This window comes from Nipponia nippon, unplaced genomic scaffold (genome assembly GCF_047370975.1).
Source record: "Nipponia nippon isolate SJK-2023a ecotype South Korea unplaced genomic scaffold, ASM4737097v1 scaffold_42, whole genome shotgun sequence".
Lineage (NCBI taxonomy): Eukaryota > Metazoa > Chordata > Aves > Pelecaniformes > Threskiornithidae > Nipponia > Nipponia nippon.
Genome location: NW_028262361.1, coordinates 786,362 through 809,459, shown reverse-complemented (window position 1 = coordinate 809,459; position 23,098 = coordinate 786,362). Strand labels below are relative to the sequence as shown.

The 23,098-nt window shown below is 51.1% G+C and overlaps 3 protein-coding genes and 1 long non-coding RNA gene across 9 annotated transcripts in view; 3 read left to right on the top strand and 1 right to left on the bottom strand.

Annotated features, from left to right (window-relative positions):
* LOC148052911 (uncharacterized) overlaps positions 1 to 12,661 on the bottom strand; it is a 63,300-nt gene extending 50,639 nt beyond the window's left edge. The window contains exon 1 of the long non-coding RNA XR_015709122.1: positions 11,356 to 12,661. This is a non-coding gene — a long non-coding RNA (uncharacterized LOC148052911). The remainder of the gene's footprint in view (positions 1 to 11,355) is intronic.
* PBX4 (PBX homeobox 4) lies at positions 2,449 to 16,636 on the top strand. 3 transcript variants are annotated; one of them, XM_087778184.1, is made up of 10 exons: positions 2,693 to 2,824; positions 3,240 to 3,601; positions 6,170 to 6,243; positions 12,684 to 12,925; positions 13,282 to 13,472; positions 13,769 to 13,904; positions 14,161 to 14,317; positions 14,537 to 14,643; positions 15,251 to 15,352; positions 15,800 to 16,636. In XM_087778184.1, exons 3-10 carry the CDS (start codon positions 6,195 to 6,197, stop codon positions 15,890 to 15,892), a joined length of 1,077 nt encoding a protein of 358 aa, XP_087634310.1. In that variant the 5' UTR covers positions 2,693 to 2,824; positions 3,240 to 3,601; positions 6,170 to 6,194; the 3' UTR covers positions 15,893 to 16,636. The 3 variants fall into 3 exon arrangements, with proteins under 3 accessions (XP_087634309.1, XP_087634307.1, XP_087634310.1); XM_087778183.1 differs by lacking the exon at positions 3,240 to 3,601 and having other exon boundaries at positions 2,449 to 2,824; positions 15,251 to 15,337; XM_087778181.1 differs by lacking the exon at positions 3,240 to 3,601 and having other exon boundaries at positions 2,449 to 2,824.
* Positions 16,637 to 16,714: 78 nt separating this feature from the next.
* On the top strand, positions 16,715 to 21,452 carry DSN1 (DSN1 component of MIS12 kinetochore complex). 4 transcript variants are annotated; one of them, XM_087778190.1, is made up of 13 exons: positions 16,719 to 16,931; positions 17,019 to 17,064; positions 17,322 to 17,666; positions 18,108 to 18,181; positions 18,390 to 18,462; positions 18,815 to 18,902; positions 19,823 to 19,882; positions 20,060 to 20,131; positions 20,253 to 20,400; positions 20,512 to 20,599; positions 20,687 to 20,779; positions 21,218 to 21,313; positions 21,418 to 21,452. In XM_087778190.1, exons 1-11 carry the CDS (start codon positions 16,845 to 16,847, stop codon positions 20,773 to 20,775), a joined length of 1,170 nt encoding a protein of 389 aa, XP_087634316.1. In that variant the 5' UTR covers positions 16,719 to 16,844; the 3' UTR covers positions 20,776 to 20,779; positions 21,218 to 21,313; positions 21,418 to 21,452. The 4 variants fall into 4 exon arrangements, with proteins under 4 accessions (XP_087634319.1, XP_087634320.1, XP_087634318.1 ...); XM_087778193.1 differs by lacking the exons at positions 21,218 to 21,313; positions 21,418 to 21,452 and having other exon boundaries at positions 16,715 to 16,931; positions 20,000 to 20,131; positions 20,257 to 20,400; positions 20,687 to 20,738; XM_087778194.1 differs by lacking the exons at positions 21,218 to 21,313; positions 21,418 to 21,452 and having other exon boundaries at positions 16,718 to 16,931; positions 20,257 to 20,400; positions 20,687 to 20,738.
* Positions 20,813 to 23,073, top strand: MVB12A (multivesicular body subunit 12A). The gene is made up of 9 exons (XM_087778205.1): positions 20,813 to 21,122; positions 21,218 to 21,313; positions 21,418 to 21,514; positions 21,600 to 21,726; positions 21,809 to 21,943; positions 22,109 to 22,191; positions 22,537 to 22,601; positions 22,695 to 22,745; positions 22,854 to 23,073. Exons 1-9 carry the CDS (start codon positions 20,970 to 20,972, stop codon positions 22,914 to 22,916), a joined length of 870 nt encoding a protein of 289 aa, XP_087634331.1. The 5' UTR covers positions 20,813 to 20,969; the 3' UTR covers positions 22,917 to 23,073.
* The last annotated feature ends 25 nt before the right edge of the window (positions 23,074 to 23,098 follow it).

Here is a 23,098-nt window from a genome sequence, read left to right as displayed (position 1 = left end):
TGACATGGGAAAACGAGTTCCCGCATTGTGAAAACCTGACAAGTGTGAATGCGGGCAGCCAGGTTTTGCTGCCTTTGGGGTCTCAGTGGGTGTTACTCGGAATGGGATTTGGCCCCAGCATTTTGTGCAAGAACCTGCTTAAAATAAAGCCTGATTTAAAAAAAAAAAAAAAAGTGTGTGGGGGGGTGGTGGTGTCGCTGTCTTACTGAGCTGAGTGGGAACTTCTGCCTCATAAAGCCAGGCCTAAATCAAGGTCCTAAATCCTGTGGTGTTACGCTGGGATAAATGGAAGATTGCTGGATGCTGCAGAACTTTTCCACTAAGAAGTGATGTGCTAGAACCTAGCTACAGCTGCAGGATGAATACTGCTGTCGTTAGCAACCGCCTGGTGAGCTAGGCTAACGAAGGAGGAGGGGCTGATTGTTCTGAGCCAAGTCACAACCCTGGCACTCGCAGCGTTTATCGGTTTGCTCTGCCACTGTCATTCTCCTCCCCGCCTCGCTCTGTCTCTCCTGTCTTCGTCCCCACCCTCTTTCGGCTCTGGTGCCTTTCCAATAACCCGTCGCTCGCTTAGGATGTTTTCTGTATTTATTCCACAGCAGTTTTAGCTAAAACGTCTTACCTGAAATAACAAAGGCAAAGCATCTAAACCTGAGGTCAGGAGCCAGAGTAGATTTTGGTTTTCCGTATACATAAATGTCAGAGTTCAATTTGAGTTGCTCAGGTTTAGAAATTTTTACAAATAAGCTGCGGTTTGCTGCCGATCCCCTAATGGTGGAAAGTATTAGTGTGAGTGAAAGGGCTGCTTGGCCACGCAGGCATCGTCCCTATAGAACCAAATCCAGCAAGATGTAAAGCCAGGGTTGCTTTAACCATAAATGGGCCTATATATATGTATACACGTATACACACAAATACATATGTATACGTAAAAAGAAACCAGTAAGAAGCGGTTCTGTTTCTGGGCAGTAATGCTGCTTCTGGTCCAAACACTGCCCAATGACTTAAAAAGGTAAATAATAGACCAAGAGCAGGTCGCTTGAGAGTGTTACTGTGGATCCTAAAGTATCCAGGGAGCCCCGTTCACAGCCCCACAAACGCTGGCGCTCCCTCTTTCTGGAGCCTCCCAAAGCCCGTTACAGTCTCTCTCCCTGGGCACCGAGTACGGCCGGAGCCCAGCTCGGAAATTGCGAACGTCCAGGGATTCCTCCCACGCCAAAGGTGCCAGGACCAAAAGCTCTTGCTGCTCTGCGTGTTAAATTGCCCTTGCCTGCGAGGCGAAGATTCCAGCGTTGGGCTGGTGGCAATCAGGAGCACGGAAGATGCTTCTACTTGAAATGCAGCTGCAAAAGGACGTAAATCCTGGAAGCACGTTGTCCTGCTGGGCTGTAAAACAGCGAAAGAGGTGAAGAACGATGACCGATGCAGTCAGCTCTGTGCTTGCACAGAAGCACTTAAATCTGAATTTGGGTTTTTCTCCTTTTTTAACTTCTATTTTTGGGCAACCGTAGGTCTAGCTGTAATGCTGTCACTTTAAAGGAGCAGCTTAGGAAGACCCCCGAACTTCATCTAGAGCTCTCTGGGTGACCCTCTATAAAAAGTAACTTCTTCTGCACCGCGCGGTACCTGCAAACCTTATTCAGCTGCGAGTACGTGAGATGCGCAGCAGCTTTGCTGTTGGAGGCTCTGCACGCTCGGAGCCGCGCGCGGTCACGTGAAAGCGTCTTTCCAAGGTGGCGAAGCAAGGAGCGAGTACGACCCGAGCCCGGGTTGCGGCCTGTGCCGCCTGCTGATGGAAGAAGGCAATCATGGCGCCGTTTGGGGCTCGTGGTGTTGGTGTTTCAGGGGATCGGTAGCTTAGCGGTGACCAGGTGGAATAAATCGGTTTAGAGTTTCCTCAGGGTACTCAAAAATGTGACCGGTATTAGTAACAAAGAAGAAACATAGAGTCTGATTCTTCCTTCGGTTGTGTTTCTTACCAATGAAACGCCATTAGCGTCGATCTGAATAATTTGAGTGCGAAAAGCGGAGAATCGGGACGATGTCCCGTGTTTGTTCGATGCTTGCCCTGACGTCAGGCGCGCGGCCAGGCAACGGACGGAATCCTTGCGCTGCGCTTAAATGCAGATTTGCGTGTTAAGATTGTTTATTGTCCGCCTAGGCAAGTTAGAGGTCAATTAGGCGGGGAACCCCAAATGCCATCACGGTGGAGTTTTATGACGTGGCCGATCGCCGCGCTGACGTTACGGCGTGGATTTGCTGCCGTCGCCTCCTCGGGGAAACGGGGAAAGGGAGCGGGGGAACGGCGGGGCAGCAAGCGGGGGGAGGCCGGGGCGGGCGGCGCTGGGACCCGGCGCCGAGCTCCCGGCGGCCACGCCCCTCCGGTGTGCGGCGGGGGCGTGGCCCGGCGGGGGCGGGGCACGTCGCGGGGCGGGGCGGGCCCGGCGGCGGCGGCGGCGGCGGCGGCGGCGGCGGCGGCGGCGGCGGCGGCGGCGGCGGCGGCGGCGGCGGGGGGGGGGGCGGGTGCGGGCGCTGGGCCCTGTTGTGTGGGAGCCGCTGGGGCCGCGGCGCTGCCCGACCGCGGCGGACCGGCCCCGCCGCCCCCCGCCATGGAGGACCCGTCGCGGCTGCTGGCGGCGGCGCACGGCGGCGGGGTGAGCCTACCCGCTGGAATCCCGCCGCCCCCGCCGCCCGCCGCCGGGGATCCGGCAGCCGCGCCCCCAGCGGGGCCGGGACCGCCGCCGGCCGCGCACCACGACACGGGCGACGTCCTGCAGCAGATCATGGCTATCACCGACCAGAGCCTGGACGAGGCCCAGGCCAGGTACCGGCGGGACCCGCGGCGGGCCCGGCCGCCGGGGGGGGAGGGGGGGGGGGGGCGGGGGGCGGCGGAGCTGCTCGGTACCGGCCGCCTTCCCGCGCCGCCGTGACTCAGCTCTGCGCGGCCTGGGGGGGGGGGGGACGGGGGACGGGACACGGCCCCCTCGGCCCCGCCGCTCCGGTGGCTACCGGGGAGGCGGAGGGCAGTGGCCCCTCGCTGCGACCCCCCCGCCGCGGCTCCGGTGGGGGGAACGGGGGGGTTCGGTGGGAAATCGCCCTCCGGAGGCGGAAAGTTCCACGTTCGTCCCCCGCTTCCCGCTGTTTCCGCGCCTTCGCCTCTTCAACGCCCGACGCCGGGATGATGCCCGGGCTCCTCGCAATTAATTTTTCCTATTTTCCTTCCTTCTCACCGCATTAAGAAATCGCCCGGGTGATGTAATCGCAGTCGTCATCCCGGTGGGAACGGGATCGTCCCGCCCGACGCCGCCGGCAGCGGGGAACACCGGAGCGGCGGCTGCCGTTGAGGGCCAAAGTTGGGGCGGGAGGGAAGGTCTGTCGAGCCCGCGCCAGGGGCTCTAACGGTTTTTCACCACCGTCAAGAACTTTAATATTTAAAGGAAAAAGAATTCCGCTCGTTCTTTCCCCGTCTTGTTGACTTCCTTGGGACGTAAATAATTACGTGGCGAAACCAGCCTGGAAATCAAGAGAATTCGGCACCTTCTGGGGTGTTCTCCTCGCCCCGGCGCTGCGGCTGGCCCCGATCGGCGCAGCGTAATTAGACGTAATTACGCGCTTTGCTTCCTCGGCGTGCGCGAGGTGGGGGAGAAGGTGGAGCCTTAGGGAGCGGGTTTCTAAAAATCAGCAGAATGGTTTTCTGGCCTTTTATTTTTTTCCCCGGTTAACGCGGTTTTCCCCTCGTTTTCCCTATCGCGGCGATTGCCGCGGTGCCAATAAAACCCTGCTCTTAGTTTAGCCGGTTTTGGGTATTCCTGCGGCTATCGTGCGCCGTCGGCAAGCGTTGTGCCGAGGCAGCGGCGTTACCGCGGACGGGTACCAGATTCCTGGTGGCTGAGCGGATTTATATGAATATAAGGAAAACCCGTCCCTTCCGAGAACGTCACAATTTGGGTTTAAAGTCAATTCCTTCGGGTGACTTTCAATGAAAGCTGAGCGGCGCTCGCCGTGGTCACGTGGAAGACGCTTGCTTCTTCCCAAAACTTACGTTTTTCTTTCCTACCTGGCGCTATATCTCCGAAATAACCGCCCGCAGCTCCTGTATAGATTCTATAGGCGTGGATTTGGCTGTATGCTGCATAAAAGCCGGAGTTTTCTCTCACAACCTCGTATTTAAGATAATTTTGAGCGGAATAAATTTGTCGGGAGCTGTAGTTTCAAATAAGAGTTGAGGAACGGGCTTAGGAAAATGGCCTGACCGTTGTTTGAACTGAAGAACTCTGCTCGTTGCCGTCGGAATGCCGTGGGAGCCCACCTGAAGCACAGCAGGCTTCGAAGGCCCCCAAATTTTAAAGCGCCTTTGGTGTATTTTCACGTATCTTTGCACAAAAGAAGCTTTTGTCTCCTGGACGAGAAGTTTGTCGGGTTTACTTAGTCCTGCTTAAGAGGACGCGCTGCTGAGAAAGTAAAACTGGTTAAACCCATCGCGCAAGCGATACGGGGACGCGGAGGGGGATCCGGGACGTCTCACCCCTCGGTAACGCGGCGTTAACTGCTTCGGTTGCTGGGGATTCCTTTTATGCTTTTGTACGAAAAACGCACGTTGGTGTGTTTTGTACGTGTTATTTTAATGCCCGGTGAATGTCGGAGGGTTCTTTCCATGCACACAAGGAGAATTTTTAAAATCCAAGTTGAAAACTTAGGTGAAAGTTTCATGGAAAGGAAATTAATCGGCCAAGGATGCGTTAAACGCGTTCCGTTATCACCTTAGTCTTCCTCACAAGAGTTAGAGGCCACTTTAATTACGCAATTAGCTCCGGGTCTGGCATCTCCGCTGCCTTGTACGTAAACGCCGCTTTTTAGACCCGGGTGGAGAGCGCGGTCTGGAGGCTTGGAATTCATTTGCTCTCTCCCCCCGTTTTTTCCCTCACCGGGCAAGGACAATAGACTCCGCTCGGCTGTCTTCTCAGCTGCCTTTGTTCTCAGGCTGTTTGTCTTGGGGTTGATATTACCAAACGTCTCCGTAGCCGAACGGGTTTTATACTTCTTTTGGCCGTGTCGGGAAGGAAAGTGGCCAGTCGACTTCAGCTTCTGCGATTTTTGTTAAAAGCTAGCGTTCTGATGTTCGCCGGCAGCAGCTGTCAGCGTTTCGGGGTTCTAAGGAAGCCGAGCACCTGTGTTTGCGCCGTTCCCCATAGCTGGAGAGGCGACCGGCGTGCAAGAAGGAAGCCCAATTTGTATTTACATAAAAACCATATTGAAACTTAGCTATAAAGGCGATTTAAATACTGTTTCTGAATCACGGAAGGGGTCACAAGAAGCACAAGAGGCTTTCTTTGAGGCGTACGTTGCAGCCAGGTACTTCTTTCCACTGACTTCCAGCGGAAGTGAGGCACCGAACTGGTGGCTGCCCTTGGAAATCGGCGACGGCTAGGTAAAAACACCGCCCGCCCTCCGCGGGAAACCTCAGCTCCCTCCTTCACAGGTTGCTCGCCACACGTCAAGTGTGTTTTCGATGGAGCAAAGGATGTCATTCCCTGTTTTGATTAGACATTAGGACGGATTCTGTGTTCACGGTGTAATTAACGTTGTCTCTTACTGGTGAGAAGGGGAGAAAAAAAGGCCGCAAACACTGGAAGAGCTTCCAAAAGGCAAAACCAGCACGTGTGGTAAAAGTTGGACTAAAATGCTGTGAAATACAGTCTGCTTTTCGTTGGATCAGGCGGCCGCTCGTTGCGTAAGCCGGGCGAGTCAGTGCCTGGTACTTGTGTTCTCTGTTGTTCAGGACCTGTGTGCTCTAAAACCACCATTTTTTTTTTTTTTACCTTTTGGGTGGATTCCGTTCTTAGATTTTATAGAGGCGTACTAACTCAAGAAGGAACTTTTTATCCCCGCATATAAAACGTGCTTTCGGTAGAACCGAAGGTGCTTACAGTTCCTATAAGCGACGCAGCATTTTGAATTTTAAGGCCTGCGTATTTCCGTGACGGTTTGCTCCTAGCGATGACCGAGCGTGGCACTTAAATGAAATACGTCGCCAGAACTTGCGCGTTTCTCTCTGAATCTTATGCGCTAACCTGCTGTTACTGAAGCGCGATCCAGTTTTCCGAGAGTCTTGGCATCTTTCTCGGCTTTTCCTGTTGGCGTTCACTCATTCTTTCTTCTTCCGTTTCAGAAAACACGCCTTGAATTGCCACAGAATGAAGCCTGCTCTTTTCAGCGTGCTCTGTGAGATCAAGGAGAAAACAGGTGCGTTGGTGTCTCTTTCGGCCTCAGCTTTCCCCAAAATCCCCACGTTCAGTCATCAGCTCTGCCCTCATTTCACGTGGCCTGTATTTTCCCTGATACATTCGACAACGTAAGGCTATTTTTTTTTTTGGCTTAATCGTCTTCTCTAAGCTGGAAATTGTTTCGATGTGCTTTTTATAACGCTGTCTGTGTGCAGGTTTGGAGAAAACAGCGCTGCTTACCTGAGCAAGTCTTTTGGTTGTGTGTGTGTGAAGCATCTGTAGGTTGGGGTTTTTGCTGAATCCCGGAGAATCCTGAATAATCCTGCTCTTGTTCTGCTCTTTTTTTTCCTGTAAGGAATTGGTACCAAAATTGTGGTGGTAGTAAGAGTTCAAAGGTGACAAATAACTGTGCTACGGAGGAAAAGAGACAGTAAGGCGGAAGGCTTGGGGATATTGGAAAACACAGAAGCAGGAGGAAACGGAGTTAGTTGGTGATCGCACAGCTTGCTTTGAGGAGCAGAAGCACTGGGGGCAAATGGATTTCGGGTTTGAATTGCCCGGTGTATGCTCATACGTGAACACTTAAGCAATGTTTGAATATCTAATTTCTATAAACTATAGCGAACGTTGATGGTTTTTTAGAGAATAGCTGCTTTCATTATACGTAACTAAAATGGTGGGTTTGGTTTTTTTTTTTTAGTTGTATGAACATTTAACATCCTAAACCTACATTTGTATTATTTTTTTCTAAAAGCATCTCAGAGCTTGCAGTGCTCCTCGTTGCATTGCCAAGCGAGGGACCACGCGGTTCCGTCCTCCGCCGTGCTTTCGTCATCGAAGGCAGCCTTGAGGCAGACATTACGCCTTCGTTTCTGGAGAGTTTGGTTGCAGAGGTTGCGTTCTCCCGGTACCAGTTTGCTTCTGAAGAAAAATGTTGCGGTAATAAGCGTGTGCGTGCTGTCCGGGTGTGCTTTTATGTCTGTCTGTCCTTCAGGATTGCTGTCCTTAAAGAGGGTCTTTCGCCCGTTTTTCTTTTCCACGCTGAAAGCTGCCTTTCTGTGTTTTATTGACTGAAACTGGGACTTCTCTGAGCTAAATACACTGGCAGGAGCAGACTCTGATATCCTGGTTATGCTGGATTTGTTTTGGTCTCATAGGTTTTTGAATGTCTGATGGTCTGTCTATTCCTTATTTAAATTATGGGGAGCAGATGTTATGGCTTCAAGCAAACAAAAGCCTGGACATACTGTAGCACAAGGTTTTGGGCTTTCTTTGTGACCCAGGCACGCAAGCTTCTTTTCGAGCTCGGAAATCAGTTTCAAACGTGTTCCTCCCCCCATCTTTCTTGCCTTCTTTGTTGGAGCGCTACTATCATTCACAATAGCGCAGGATAAGCCGTACGCCTTTGCCACGGGCAGCCAGCTGAAAGGTGCCGAGAAATTCTCCCCAATCGTGTTTATTAATGAAAAAGAAATGACGAATGACTCTTTGTAATTCAAATAGATTTGGCCACATTTAATATTTTGTTCAAGCCCTGTTTCCCCCCCCCCCCCCCCCCAATTTAAATTTTTTAAATTTTAAACCAGTTATGGGGAAAAACAGGTATTTTATTGTCAAGTCTTAAATACCTGCCTGGAGCACAGGCAGCTATTTGAAGAGGCATCTAATCCAGTAAAGCCTCCTTAGGGTTTTTGGGAACTCACAGAAGCATTTGGAGCATTTTTAAGGTTTTGTGGGAACTCACAGAAGCATTTGGAGCATTTTTAAGGTTTTGTGGGAACTCACAGAAGCATTTGGAGCATTTTTGATCTATGCAGCAGATAGGGGTTTTGCTGGTTGGGTTACACTCCGGATATGATTCAAGCTGCATGAATTCAAACACGGCGTAATTCTATCTTAAAACCAGAATGAAACATCCGTAGTGTTCAAGATGCATGCTTTGGGTGCCGAATATTACATTTCAGAGTTTTATTTCTCGGCTGCTTGTACCACGCTAGGAAGACGGGAGGCTGTGATGGGCTTCAGGCCCCTTGGGGCAGGGAAAGCGTATTTCTACCCACTTTGGTGGAAGACGCTGCGCAGCGGGACTCGGATCCTGCGTTCCGGGCCCGTGGTGGGGAATGCGTTTGTCGCAGCGTCGTAACATGGAGTACCAGTTTTTATTGTTTCTTGTCGGTGCTGGCTGCAGCCCTCTGTCCGTCCTCTAATGTGCTGGCACTGGGCTGGGTTAATTCAACGGGTACCTTTTCGGTCGGTTATAAAACTTGGCAAGCGGCGTGGCTGAGGAACACGCTTTCTCTTTGTTGCTGAGTTTGTTGACATTCTTACGTAGCCGAGTCTTGTTCCTCGGCGCTTGGAGCCCCGCTGGCTTTTGTCTCCTGATTCCATTCTCTCTCTCTCTCTCCCCCCGAATGTGCAAGGCTGTCTTGGGTTTGGAGAAAGCGCTCTCCTGTCACAAGGCTTTGGGAGCAGCTGAACCAACAGCGATGTCGCGCTCTGGAGCGGGCTGCTCAGGAGGCCGGGGTCCCCACGGAGGACTGACTGCTGACTGAAAAATGGGGTGTCTCGTGCGGGTGAAAAATCCGCTTGATAGTGCGTTGGGGTGTGTGGTGGTTTGGTAGCGTTAAGGAGGGGTTTAGAAGGGGTTCGTGGTTGCTTTAGGTGACCTGCTATTAAAAAAATACGCTCCTGCCTTCTCAGCTAGCGGTGTGATTTGTGGACTGCCAAATCAAGGAAGCCCTTCTGTCTGAATAAAACATCAGGAGGCGGTATTTAGCATGAGTTATAAGATAAATATTTGCAAGTGTAACGCAGGCGATGGGGTCATCTGGGAAAAACTGAGAGGTGGGCGAGGAGGGGTGCAGGCCCGGGACCCAACTGCCTCCTTCCTTGCGCTCTGCAGAGGTATTTTAGACTTCGTACAGTACGGGCTGGTCATTTCTGGCCCTAATACGGCAGGTTTGGGGTCTGACTTTGTGTATTCTATACCCAATAGGCGCATTTATCCTGCTCTTCTTGCTCTGTCATCTGTTACCGTGCGTTAACTTACTCTATGAAGGAAAATCTGGAAAGGAAAGCAAGGCTACGCAAAGTGTGTATCACTTATTTTGATACCAGTGATCTCGTACAGTTCATTACAGAACTGCAAATCTTTAATTAATGAGATGTAAATATATTGTAATGATTGCATTTGCATACCGAGTGAGGCTTCGGCACCTTAGGTTGTGATGTATTTTAATTAAAGATTAATTAGAAATGACGGGAATTTCATTTTGCTTAGGATAATTATTTTGCATATCTGACGAATACCTGGTGGGTGACGTGCCAGAGAATGCACAACGTTCTATCGGTACATCCGACAGGAGCGACTCTTCAGGCTCTTTGAGCCAGCGTAGGGTATTTCTTAAACATCCGTAAAAGTGATGGATCGTGAAGGATTTAAGTTACCGTTATGCAAGGACTTTCTAAATCATGCTTAAAACACTGACTGTGCCATAACTCCGGTCTCTCAGCGTCTGGAGTATTCAGAGAGTTGTCAGGTGTTAAACTGTTGTGGCAACTTCCAAAAGTGTGACGGCCAGAAGGCTGCTGGGAGGTAAGCTTTCCAGAGAAGCGTTCTCCTTGCAGCGTTGGGAGCCGGTGGGTAAGGACGGGCGTATGTTGCAAGGCAGTGTTGACCGAGATGCTTTTTTTATATTGTGGTAACTTTTTCCCCCCCCGGCTTTGGAATCCTTTTTCTTTAATGAAACCTAGTTCTTCCAGAAGCCACGCAGCCTGCAAACCCCTGCTGGCGTCGTTTTCAGGGCTGTACGCAGAAATGGGTGACGCCTGACCCACAGAGCACGCCGAAAGCTCGCGGGGTCGATGCAGCTTCCCTGACAAAACTCTTAGTGGTACGGCATGCGCTTCTGGAATTGTTTTTACCAGACTGTCAAAAGAGACTTTTGCAGAAGCCGGTGTGAGCGCAGCGTTCCTGCGGCTGCAATGGTTCTGCTCTCCCATTGCGCCATCTTTTGAAATGATCCGCTCTGGAAAGCTGGTAGTTGAACAACTTGGGAATCGGAACTGGCTGCTACTTGCAGCAAACGGAGTTAGGAATTCACGGAATAGGTCGTTTTGAGCGAATCTGATGGAACTTGGGATCTGTGCAAATATTACCGTTAGGTGAAGGTACTAGGAGCAAAACTAAAGTTGAAGCAAAAGGAACGGACAGTTCCAGGAGATGACGGCTTAAATTTAAAAATAATACCTGTGGCAATGATTTTTAAACTCGTGGCTTAACTGTCACGCGTATCAAGATGCAATTACGCCAAAAGTTTAAAATCAACCTGATGGAGCGGGTTGGACAGAGCGAGCTTCTGGCGCTCATCGATTCTTAGGTCTGCTCACCTTTGAGAGAGTTTATTAAATAAAAGTTTGAACTCCTGGGTTGGAAATGTAGTTTATGATACGTTGATGATGGTTAACTCCTTTCTAGTTTCTTGTGACTTACTAGAGCCAGCCAACCAGAGTCTTCCCTCGAGACTTTATACACGCTTTATACATGCTTTTCAGCAGTCAACTTGAGATGAGCTTATGTGTAATTGATGATAACTAATGTCTAATTACCATAATTAGACAAGTGACATAAAATTAAGCTGCAGCTGGGAGCTTGACTTCAACGTGAGGTACTCTGAGGTGCATCGTAATGTGCATAACAAGACGTTTGGCAGAAGCACGTTCAAATAAGAAGGTGACACCAAAATATCTGTTCTGCTGAATTTACACTTGCTAGCGCGAGTCGTTTAATGCGAGTTTTATCGAAAAGACTGAGGAGCCAACGGCTGCTGGCGAACTCTCTGCTGGGTCTTTTGGAAAAAGGGAGAACTGGCGATTTTTAAAAACAAAAAACCACCCACAAATTTTAAAACCCCACATTTTTTCTGTGTTTGCTTCGTTTCTCGTAACATTGACTCAGTAAAGGGTGTATGCAGGAGATGGTCTGCTGGTTTTTTAAAAAGGTATTCATTTTAACTCCGTAATGAGTTAGAAAAGCCACTAACTTTTAAAACAGTCAACACTTTCCTCATTGCTGTCTTAGCTTGAGCTCAACAGTTACCCATGTACTGTGTTACAGCTACTTTTGCCTTACCTTTCTCCGCTTGCAAAAGGACTGGGGATCTTCCGGAGAAGACCTGTGGCGCTCCAAAACTCTCTTTTCTTCAGAATCGTGCAGTAATTTCTGTATAGCCTGCAACACATTAAGTTCAGGAATGGGATTGTAAGTTTGGGCTGCTGGCGTGTTCAAAATTATTATTGGTTTTTTTTTTTTTTTAGATGAGCTATTCTTTTGCCTACGAAACGCTGAACATTATTATAAATGCGTATGTTTGTTGTACGTTGTTCTCCTGCCCTCACGCTCGAATCTCTGCATAACGAGATCTTTTGTGCTTATCTTTGGTAGGGAACGTAATATCCCGCTAACCTGCCAGTTACGATTTGGAAAAGGTCATTTGAATTTTGCAGCTTCACAAGGTTAAGACCAAACTCTTCATCAAACTAAAAAGGTCTAGCAATTAAAATCCAATTAAAAGCCAAAAAGCTGTTGGCGTTTTTTGTGTTGACTCAATATCTCGTGAGTTCGTACGCTTTTTAAAAAAGGAAGTTCATAATAAATTGTCAAAAAATTTGGGAAATGAAGTTTTAAAAATAAATTTCCTTGGACTCAAACTTGAATAATCTGAGCATACAGGCTGCTGCAGTCTGGGCTTGTTGAATATAAGCGTAAGGAAACCGGCTTCTGGAGCATTTTTTCACGTTGTTTCAGATTTTGGTAGATTTTAAAACGGATTTTAATAGAGTTTAAAATTCAGCACTGTTAAGACTTCAATTAGTAGCCTGCTGCTGTACAGCACAGTCGTATCCTTGGCCTATAAAGCGGACGAGGTCAAACTCATGCCTCGTGCACAGATTCCGACGGGATCTTACGCTAGCGTGGTGCGCCTTTCCGTCCCTGGACGCGGAGGCGTAGCCGTTCTCCCGGCGGCTCAGGCCTTTTGTCCATCCACCGCGGTCTGTCCGCGCAAGCTAGCGCTGGACGCTGTTGAGGACCGCGCGAGGCGCCGGGCAGCGGGCTGAGATGGGGGCATCTGCTCTGTGAGAACCTCGTCCTGATTTTTATAGGCTGCTGAAATAATTTCTAAATGTAGCATGAACTAGATGAGCCCGAGTAGTCGTCTTCCCTGCGTGCGTTTGAAAACTCGCCTTATGGTTTGGTGTTTCTCGATCGGAACAATGGCCTGTTCGTTTTGATGTGTTGCCTCGTGGCTTCGTTAAACGCTCCCCTTTCCCCCCCCCCCCCCTTGAGCTCAAGACCTGCTAAAACCTCTGAAGGGTGTTTAAGTGCTTTGCCCGAATTGAAGTGGATGCTCTTTCCTGTTTCGGAAATAATCTTTTGATTCCCTCTTTATATTTATCTAGTGTTAAGTATTCGCGGTATTCAGGAAGAAGATCCCCCCGATGCTCAACTAATGAGACTAGATAACATGTTGCTGGCAGAGGGTGTCTCCGGGCCCGAGAAAAGAGGAAGAGGAGGACCGATGGCTGTAGCAGCAACATCAGGTGGCTGTCCAAATGACAATAGCATTGAACACTCTGACTACAGGGCCAAGCTGTCACAGATCCGACAGATATACCACTCTGAGCTAGAGAAATATGAACAGGTGATCTTTCTGCATGGAAGAGTTTTTATCATCTCAATTAAAAATAACCGTTTTTTCCTTTGGTGTCGGTTTTAAGAACGGAACAGGAAGCATAATGAATTCAGGTGAACGCGAGGATATCAAATCCAGTTGAAAACTTATCTCAGTGTTGCAGAAGTAAGGTGAAGATAGGGGGACTGGACATCAAAGTACAGATAATAAATGTCTCGTTTATCTTTGTTGCCGTTTTTTAAGAGTAAATAGAGTAAAGCTGAACCATGGAAACTCCTCTGACGTTTTTTGGCTATATATTCTTGTTGGGAAAACGAATTCTAGGGTATTTTATCGTTTGTCGATACAAATGTGTGTATTTTCAGGCCTGCAGTGAGTTCACCACCCACGTTATGAACCTGCTTAGGGAACAGAGTAGAACAAGGCCAATTTCGCCAAAAGAAATAGAGCGCATGGTGAACATAATCCACGGCAAATTCAGCACCATCCAGATGCAACTGAAGCAGAGCACGTGCGAGGCAGTAATGATCCTGCGCTCCCGCTTCCTTGACGCGAGGTACGAGAAAACGCAACCTAGCCGTAAGCGACGTCGAAGCCTGAACTGCTTCTGTTGCTCGATGCCAGGCAGGGTGTAAGAAAGCTCAAGGCTGGCATTCCCCGCGTCGATCTAGTTTAAATATTAAGAATTCGCCACCTGGTTCGCTTGCTAGGGTCTGTCTGTTCACTTCCACTCAATTCTTACATTCTCCTTCAAACCCAAGTGTATTTTAGAGGAAAAGAGAAGCCAATGCTGTACTCTAGCCGGTCTACTCGATAACACCATTTAAGTAGGAATAATTAATATTTTTGTAGGCGTAAACGACGTAACTTCAGCAAACAGGCAACGGAAGTGCTGAATGAATATTTTTATTCGCATCTGAGTAATCCTTACCCCAGTGAAGAGGCCAAAGAAGAGCTAGCAAAGAAAGGTGGCATCACAGTTTCGCAGGTATGATGTGTTTTAGCTGGAATTAAGTGGCTTTTTTTTTTAACTCGGACAATTTTTTTTTTTTTTCCCCCCCCATAGTTAGCAACAGGCTTCAGTTCCTGGTACCTTAAATAGGATTTAGGTTGTCCTGAAGGGTTTAGTAGTGGGTATTTTCTTCTTGAAGCCTAGTTTAACACGTCTCCTTTGCTGGTAACTTCGGAATATAGTGGAAAATGTAATAATTTGGTTAAATGCTAACAGCGATATATGTCTCCAGGTTTCCAACTGGTTTGGTAACAAAAGAATTCGATACAAAAAAAACATGGGGAAGTTCCAAGAAGAAGCTAATATTTATGCCGCAAAGACAGCAGTGGATGCAACTAATGTCGTGGCTCAAGGCAACCAGGCAAATTCTCCGTCTACACCAAATTCAGGTGAGCGAGTGCCGGTGAAGAGTCCGTCTGCTTGAAAGTCTCTAATTATTTCTTGGGACAATTAGTACCGCGGTGTTTGAAACGTTCGTAGGATTTCTTTTTCTTTTAAACTTAAATAACGTAGTACTTATTGGAGAACCATTTTTGGTGGGTTTTGTTTCTCATTAAAACATGTGGTTTGTTGTTTTTGGTTTTGTTTTGGTTGTTTTTTTTTTTCAGCTTCTTCTGGCTCTTTTAAGATGACAAATTCCGGAGATTCGTTTATAAACTTGCAGTCATTGACTTCCTACCAGAGCTCCCCAGTGGGAGCCAATGTGCAGTCGCAGGTCAGTAAGGGGACGGGAAATACATACTTTCAGCAGTGAGATAAATGTTAAAATCCCATTTCTCTGCCGTTTAAAGGGTATGAACGGGTTTCCCAGGGAGGCTGTGGAGTCTCCGTCCTTGGAGATATTCAAAACCCAACTGGACGCGGTCCTGAGCATCCTGCTCTAATTGACCCCACTTCGAACCTGGAGCTATTCTTCTCTCCCTTTAAACTTACATTAATGAATCAGTATTTTTTCATTTTAGAGTCAGTCTTGTTCCATATAAGCAGAACTTTGCTTAGGATTTGTGGTTAACAGTATTGTTAAACTCATTTTACGCTTTCTGCTGAATTTCTAAATCCGTCTGAACGGCATAAAATCTGTTCCTCTGTCATAAAAGCTATAGGCGATAGGCACGATACTAAGGCTCTAATTCTGCTTGATCGTGAACGAGTTAGCTAGAGCTCAGGTAACAGCAAGAACTGCAGAGAAAACTTGTCTTCCTGCAAGAAAACCTGCCCCGTGTTTAAAGAATTTCTTAAATAGAGATGTACCACGTAGTACTGCATTTCTTGAACTTGACTTTTTATCCTTATCGTTCTCACCGCGTGGGATCTGGTTCTAGATGGATTCCTTGCATCATGTCATACACCAGACGGGAAGATATGACACAATCGTGGGGAATCCTTTGTACACGACGCAGCGCATAGATGTAAGATGTACTGAGGTATTAGTTACTAGAAACACAAATTCTGCCCGAGATGGGTTAATGGTCTGTGAATAAATGTTGGCTTTTTATTCCCCCTGGCATCTCTGATGTGGGGATAGGAAAAAGCTGGAAAAGATGTGCTAAATAAATATTTACCCCAGCCTTTCCCTCCCAGAGACTGGATTTAAAATTTTGGCTTTGGTCACCAGAAATGTTGTGCATTGCAGTTAATTCTTGCCAGAAGGAGATGGCGCTAGGAATAAGAGGAACCCCATAAAATCTGTGGGGGGGGGGAAGAGGTTTTACGGGATATTTGTGGACTGTGCTTTGCCAGAGCCGGTAAGTAGTTACTGCCTTTGGAAAGCACCGTCGCTTGTAAGGTGTAAGCATATAAAGGCATACTTTGTTGTCTGCAAGGAGTTTTCTTCAGGATTTAATGAAATGCTGTATTTATTCTCCCTTCAGGCTAATGGCAGCTGGCAGGATGCTACCACCCCTTCATCAATCACTTCACCTGCTGGAGACCCTGGAAGTGTTAATTCAGATGCGTCTAATTAAGTTTTTAGGACCTATTGATGAGAGGAAAGAGGTCATTAGTGTAATTTGTCAGTGTTGCTCTTTTGCCAATACTATTGTTTATACAACTTGACACACAGCTAATTACCTCAGAAAAACCCCTGGAACCAATAGAAGATTGTGATTACAATGATACCTCTCTACCTCTCAGCCTCACGCAGTTGAGTTCTTTTTACTTATGCCCATTGGGATGTGAAATTGTTTTAAAAGAACTTGCTTCATTTTCCTAACCAAATTCATTTTTTTAAATATGGATTTTATGGTAAGAATCTGAAAGTGTCTCAAGTTTTACAGCTTAAAAAAAAAAAAAATTGACTTATTTTAATTTCCATAAAGTTTTTTACTATGAAGTTTCTGTTCTAGTTGATAGCTACTAACAGTTAAACCCCCTGTATTGTAATTGTATGCGTTCTCTGTATTGTAATTTTGTATAGGAAAATAAGCTTTTCTTAACTAGAATTCATTCTGAGCTAATTAATCAGAACGTTGCTTTACCAAAACTCTCACTGGACTTTGCTCTCGGGTAGGACCTTCCATCCTGTGTCATTCCACGTAATTCTAATTTAATGTCGAGTGAAAAAACAAAGAAACAAACAAAAAAAACCCCAAGAAACCCACCTGACTTCCCCATGGATAATAGGTTTTTGTGCATTTCTGCAGCTGTTAACAGAGAGTCCACCCCTTTCAGTTGAGATTTTATCAAAGATAATAAACTTCCAAAGCCTTTTTTTTTTTTTTTTTTTCCATGCTTTTTCCTCTCCGTTTTCCTCGGCGGGGCTCCCTGAGGGGGTGAGGGGGCGCCGGGGCTCCCTGAGGGAAGGGCGGGAAGCCGGGGCGGGAGGCGCGAGGCGGGCCTCTGCGCGTGCGCCAGCGGGCGGCGCCTTCCCGCCATGCCCCGCGCCCAACGGCCGCCGCGGGAGCGAGCGGCGCCGCCATGGAGGAGCCAACGGCAGGGAGCTGCGGGGCGGCCGCCGCCGCCGCCTCCTCTTCCTCACCGGGGCCGGCTGGCGGGTCGGAGGAGGTGAGCGATGGCGGGGGGCCCGGCTGGGCTGAGGGGGCCGCGGGGAGGCCTCGCTGCCGGCCCCCGTAACCGTTTTTCCCCCCTCAGCGTTCCCCCGGCGGAGCCCGCCCTGCGGGTGAAGGCGCGGCGTCAGGTAAGAGGGGCGGCGGGCCTGGGAGCGGGGAGGGCCGGGCGGTACCGAGCATCTCCGTGCTGGAAGGGAGAACCGGAGGCACCGGCGGTCTTGGGAGGCTGCGAAGCCCTGATCCGGCCATCGCACCTCAGCGCTGCTTTTGCCCCGAGCTAGAAAGCAAAGCGCCAAGAACAGGTTCGGTGCCTTTGAATCCCTGGGAGAGACCCTTCCCTCTCGCTTGACCCTGCTAACCTATTGATCGCGTCTGGTTTTCTCAGATCCTGACCCTGGAGAGAAGAAAGCGGATCCTGAGCGCTTCCTAAAGCCACCCGACGTAACTGCTGTTAGCAAGAACGTTAGTCCCTGTGAGACCCCCGGAGCGGCTACGAGGAAAAGATCCCATGACAGTCCCAGCCTCAGGAAAAGCCCCCTCGGACCTAGTCCCACGAGGCTGTCTCCCTGGAGAAGCAGTCCCAGGAAAGACCACGCTTCGAGTTCTTTTAACTTGACCCCGAGACCCCTCATCACCACTCCTCAAGCCAAGCGTCGCTCTTGGTGTCGTTCGAGCCTGAAGGGGACAAAACGCCGAAAATCTCTGCCTCCTGTTCACCAAGATGTCACTGGTGCGTGCTCCGCTTCTTCCCTTTATCAAGCTCTTTCAAAACTCGTAGGGCAGCCTGCAGCAAGTTGAAATTTAATTTCACGGCACGACCTTTAGGGTAATTACAGTCTAATTGCGCTATTCCTAACTGGTAGCCACTGACGTCCGTGTTGGCAGTGATCTCCGAGGCCTGGGTCCTTGATGATAAAAGGAGATGCTGCATTAACGGCTTCTGTAGACCAGCGGTTTGCAGCCTCTGCCTTTTTATTTCCATGGTTGAGCCCTAAGTGTGACTTTTCCTTGTTGGGAACTCTGTTTCTCTCTCTTTTCCCTGCTCCTTCCATATCCTGCAAACCGCGCTCCTGTACAACAACAGCTTTTAGTGTCTTTCAGGAGCGTTCCAGCCGTTTGCAGCTTGGTGTGAATTGAATTGTTCTTAAACAATTTTGTTCTGGTTTTTCAGAATTAAGCAAATCAATTAGCTTGGATCTGCCGGAGATGGACCGGCTTTCTATGCTGTTGTTGTCCAGTTTCCAGGTAAGGTACTCTCTTTTAAAAAGTGATTTTTTTTTTCTCTTGCCTTTTTTTCTGCCCCTAAACGTACGTTCCGATTTGTGTAACTGAACTGTGAAATACGTGCGAGGGGAGGAGGGACTCCTTTCTCCTTCGGTAACGAATCTGCCCGCGAGCTTTGTCGTACCACTCGGGAAGGGGTGCGAAGACGTTCTTTCCTATCTTCTCTTAGTTTTCTGCCCAGAAGCTCGAACAAGTCTTGAAGCAAACTGACGGCTTTAGCCCGGAGGCTTTCAACGCTAACGGTAAGGTGTGCTATTTGCGCCAGCAAGGGTAATCCTGAACTTTAAAATATCCTCCCGGAATGAAGCTAGCTGCCTTCCGGAAGGGGTGGGTGCAGCCAAAAATACAGGAACGATGTTTTTAAGATGCTGTGCAGACCACAGGTTTCTGGGAGGGAAGGCAAACGGACACGCTAAAGTAAACCGTGGCCGCAGAGATGAGTTATCCTTCCCAAAACAGCATCTAATAACCGGAATGCCTTCCGATAAGGAATCAGAGCAGTACCTGTAGGTTAGGACGCAGCTTGCTTTCTCAGTATTACCGATTTTCTAGGCAGCGGGTACCAGCATTGTTTTATTCTGTCTTCATCTCCAGCGCACTCGGTTTCAGAAGACCTGAAGCGATACGTGCAGAAGTTGAAACGAGACGGAACGCTGAAGAGCTGCGTCGAAGACCCTAAAGGGTGAGGACTCGCCGAGCTCGTCCCCTGTGGAGCGTCAGCAGCGAGTCGTTACCGCTTTTGGGGGCGGAAGGGGGTAGCCCGAACACAAAACGCATCTGTTGCCACATAAACCTTCCTAACCCAGTCGTGCCACCGTGCCTTGGGCTCATTTAAACGCTTTTTAATTAGCTGGCTTCCCTCACCCAGGCAACAATAACAGAACCAGTGAGGAAAGGCTGACGTGCAGATGCGCCAGCAGATTTTAGGGGGGTGAAGCTTTTAAATGGGAAAGAAACCATGATATTATTCCTTTGTACACGTGCGGGATCTGGAGAGGGGAGCGGTTCATAAGTCCAAGACCAAATAAGATTTTGCCTGTTAAGCAGGTGAATAAATACATATAAACGTCACAGGTACGTGCACGTAGAATCGTGGAACCGTTTGGGTTGGAAAAGGCCTTTCGGATCCCCGAGTCCCGTCGCTAAGCTAAAGCCACCACCTCCGCCCCAAACCAGGGCCCCGAGCGCCGCGTCTGCGGGGCTTTGCGATCCCCCCCGGGGCGGGGACTCGGCCCCTGCCCTGGGCAGCCTGGGCCAGCGCTCGACAGCCCTTTGGGCGCAGGAATCCTTCCCGAGATCCCACCTCAGCCCAGGTCCCATCCAGGACCTATTCCTTCTCCTGTCGCTTCTTCGTTGGCAAAGAGCCCGACCCCCCCGGCCTCAGCCTCCCTTCAGGCAGCCGTGGAGAGCGCCCAGGGCTGCCCTCAGCCTCCCCCTCTCCAGGCGGAGCCCCCCCAGCTCCCCCGGCCGCTGGATAACGAGGACCGTATATCTGGGGGATCATTTACAGCTGGGGTTGCATACGAGCACCAGAGCCCTCTGATGGACGTATGGAACGTATAGACCTCCGTACGTCGTGCTGATGTGCTCTCTCTGCTTTAGGATTTTACTGGACTCGGCTTTGGACGAGTCAGTGGCCCAAGTTAAGGAGTACATCGCCAGGTAAGCGCGACCGCGCGACCGATCTGAACCTCTCGGCGCCGATACGGCTTCGGACGCCTCTCCCCAGCGGGTGTTTTGGGGGTATTTATCTTATTTAATAGCTGTTTTTTCTCCGAGCCCGCACTTTGCAGAGGGGTGCTGCGGGGCGCCGACCCCTTCTCGCCTCTCGCCCCGCAGGTTCGCCGCCGAATGTCAGTCCTGGGATCAGCTCTTGCTGCGCTACCAGGAGAGCGCCGAAGAAATGTCCAGGTGTGGATCGTTCCCCCCCATCTTACAGCTGTTGGGTACTTGAAAAGAGAACGGAAGGTCAGAACCTGCCTCGGATGACGGCGCCAGCGCTGCCCGAGGGATAAATGACTTTATTTCGCAGGCAGCTGGCGGAGTGCAAGCGGAACGGAGGCCGGGCAGAGCCGCGCGGTTACCTCCGGACCTCTCAGGCCGCCGTCCTCAGCAGCAAACCCAACTACCAGGAGATCCTGGATGAGCAGGCGGAGGTCCTGAGCTGCGTGGAGCTCGTGGTGAGGCGGTCTCGGCTGTCGGAGGCGAAAACCGTTCTGCCCCGGCGCCGATTTCACCATTTTTCAGCTTTTTTGTTTTGTTTTGTTTTTCACGCGGCGCTCGTTTTGCAGCTCGACGAACTACAGCAAGGGGTGAAGCTGCTGCAGGCCTTCAGCGAGGACAGCCGGCAGTACCTGCAGCGCCTGTCGGAGCAGCTCGGTAAGCGGGAGTCCCTCGGGGAGCAGCCCCCGTGGGGGCCGTTAACGGGGGTTAACGGGTGTTTTTCTCCCCCCCCCCCCGTTCCAGCCAGGAGAACCTTCCGGCAGCTGGAGAACTCCCCCGTGCGCAAGCTGCTCGCCGCCCCGCCGAGGAAGGCTCCGCCGCCGGACGGCTGAGCGGGTGGGGGGGCTGCTGGCAATAAAGGCGGTGGGCGCCCGGTACCGGTCCGGTGCCCCCGGTACCCACTCCGGTGTCTCCGCGCTTCCGCGTTTAAAGGCGTCCTGGGGGGTCTGTGGCGGCTGAGTGGCCGACGCGCCCGTCACTCAAAACGCGCCAGCCAATCCGCCTCAGCCGCGGTGTGCGCCGTCCAATGGTTGCTCAGCGGCGGGGTGGGGGGTGGAGCTCCGCCAGTCGCGGGGTGGAAGCGGCGGCCATGGCGGCGGCGGCGGCGGCGGAGGAAACGCCGCTCACCGGCGTGGCCTGGGCCGCCGCGCCCGAGGCGGCCCCCGCCGGCTGGACCGTGGTGGGCGCGGCGGGGGGGGGCACCGGTTGGACCGCGGGGTGGGCGGGCACCGCCGCCCGGTTCTCCCGCGGCCTGACCGCTCCCCGTGCCCGCAGATCACCGCTACCGTGGAAGGCGCGGCGGCCAACCTGGGCAAGGGCTTCGGGCACAAGGGCGGCGGGTACCTGTGCGTGAGCACCGGAGGAGCCCAGGTGCGCGGGGGGGCGGCGGGGGACCGGTACCGGGGACGCCGGGAACCGGTACCGGGGTGGGGGGTCCATGCCCCGGTCCGGTGCCGAGGTCCCGTCCCGTCCAGGCGGCTCCGGGGCCCGTGGTGACCGACGTGCAGGTGCTGAGCGACCGGAGCCCTCAACCCGCCGGCTACACCCGCATCCCCGAGTTCCCGGAGCCTCGTAAGTGCCCCCCGGCCGGGGAAGGGGGGACCCCGGCCCGGGAAGGGGGGGGCGATCCCCACCATCTCCCCCCCCCCCCCCGCAGGGACCGGCGCCTCCCGGAAGAAGCGGGTGTACGTGAAGCTGGCGCCGCTGGCCGCCGCCGAGACGGCCGTCTTCGCCATCAAGCTGAGCGCCAAGAGCAAAGCCCTCCCGCAGCACACGAAAATAGGGTAGGGGGGCCCGTCCCGCTGCCGCCCCCGCTCCTGCCCCCGCTGCAAAACCCAGCGGGGTTGGGGTCTTTTTTCCTCCTAGGGAAATGGGGAGCTTTGCCGTCTGGTGTAAAAAAGGGCCGGTTCCGAAATCCAGCCCCCAGCCCGTCCCCAAACCGCGGACGATCGGCGCAGGCCTGAAGCAGCTCTCGCTCCAACCCCCTGACTCAGACCAGAAGTATGCACTCGTTAATTTTTTTTTTTTTCTTTTTCCAGTCTTACCTGAACCGGTCTGGGACTGGAAATAAATCCTGCGACTGCTGGTGCCACCTCCTGGTGTCCCCTGCTCTGGGGCTCGTTAGCGGCTGCCCGAGAGGCACTAATTAATTCTGATCCGCTGCAGGTCGCCCCTGGCTCGCTGCAGCACCAACCGCGCTTCCCAGCACGAATCTCTCTACGACACCTCCAACATCTACGGCCTCTCAGGTAAAACGTTTCTTCGTCTGGAATCGAACGAGGAAGCCGCTTAAAGCAAGCGGATCTGGATTTTAGTAGTTTAAAATCAAAATACAGGCGGGAAGTCGGTTCACGCACGAGGGCTCCTGCACAAGCGTTCCGTCCTAAGACTGGAACCCAGCTAAATTTTGAGAGGAAGGGGTTCTTAAAGATTTCACCCTGAAAGTTTTTCCTGGCTTGAATCAAGCCGGCACCGACACCTTGCTCAAACTCTCCTGGCTGCTCAGGTGTCCCCTTCCGCTCCTCTGCTTTATGCGGCACTTTTCCGAGCAGCTCCCGGGCTGTTCCTAAAGCACCTCTCCCCTCTCTTCCCAGCTATGGATGGCGTGCCCTTCGCGCTACACCCCCGATTCGAAAGCAAGCTCGCTCCTGGCAGTAACGTGAGTCCTCCTTCGCGCCGCCGGGCTTAGTCCCGCCTCGTAACTAACCTTAAGCAGAAACGCGCCGTGCCTTTGGGGTTTGGTTTTTTTTAGGCTATCCTCTCAGACCTGAACGTCAAGTCGCTTGCCGATATCGAGAAAGAGGTAAGCGGGCTGCTCTTGTCGTGCGCCTCTTTTGGGGCGGCGAGCGGTCGTATTCTGAATTTCTCAAATACCACGGTCTTGGCCTGACCGCTTCTTTCTCGTTTGCAGTACAATTATGCTTTCGTAGTGGAAAGGACGGCCGCTGCCAGGCTCCCGCCCAGCATCTGCTAGCGCCGGAGTCTACCTCGAGGAAGGAAGCTGCAGGCAGGCAGCCAGCTGGGCCGCGCTCCGCTCTCTCTGATTAAATTTCAGGGTACCTGAAGAACTGCAATCGATATCTGATTACAAGAATTGCTTAGGGAGAAAAATAAACGTGTTTCTCTTCTCACCTGCCAAAATATTTTTATAATGCT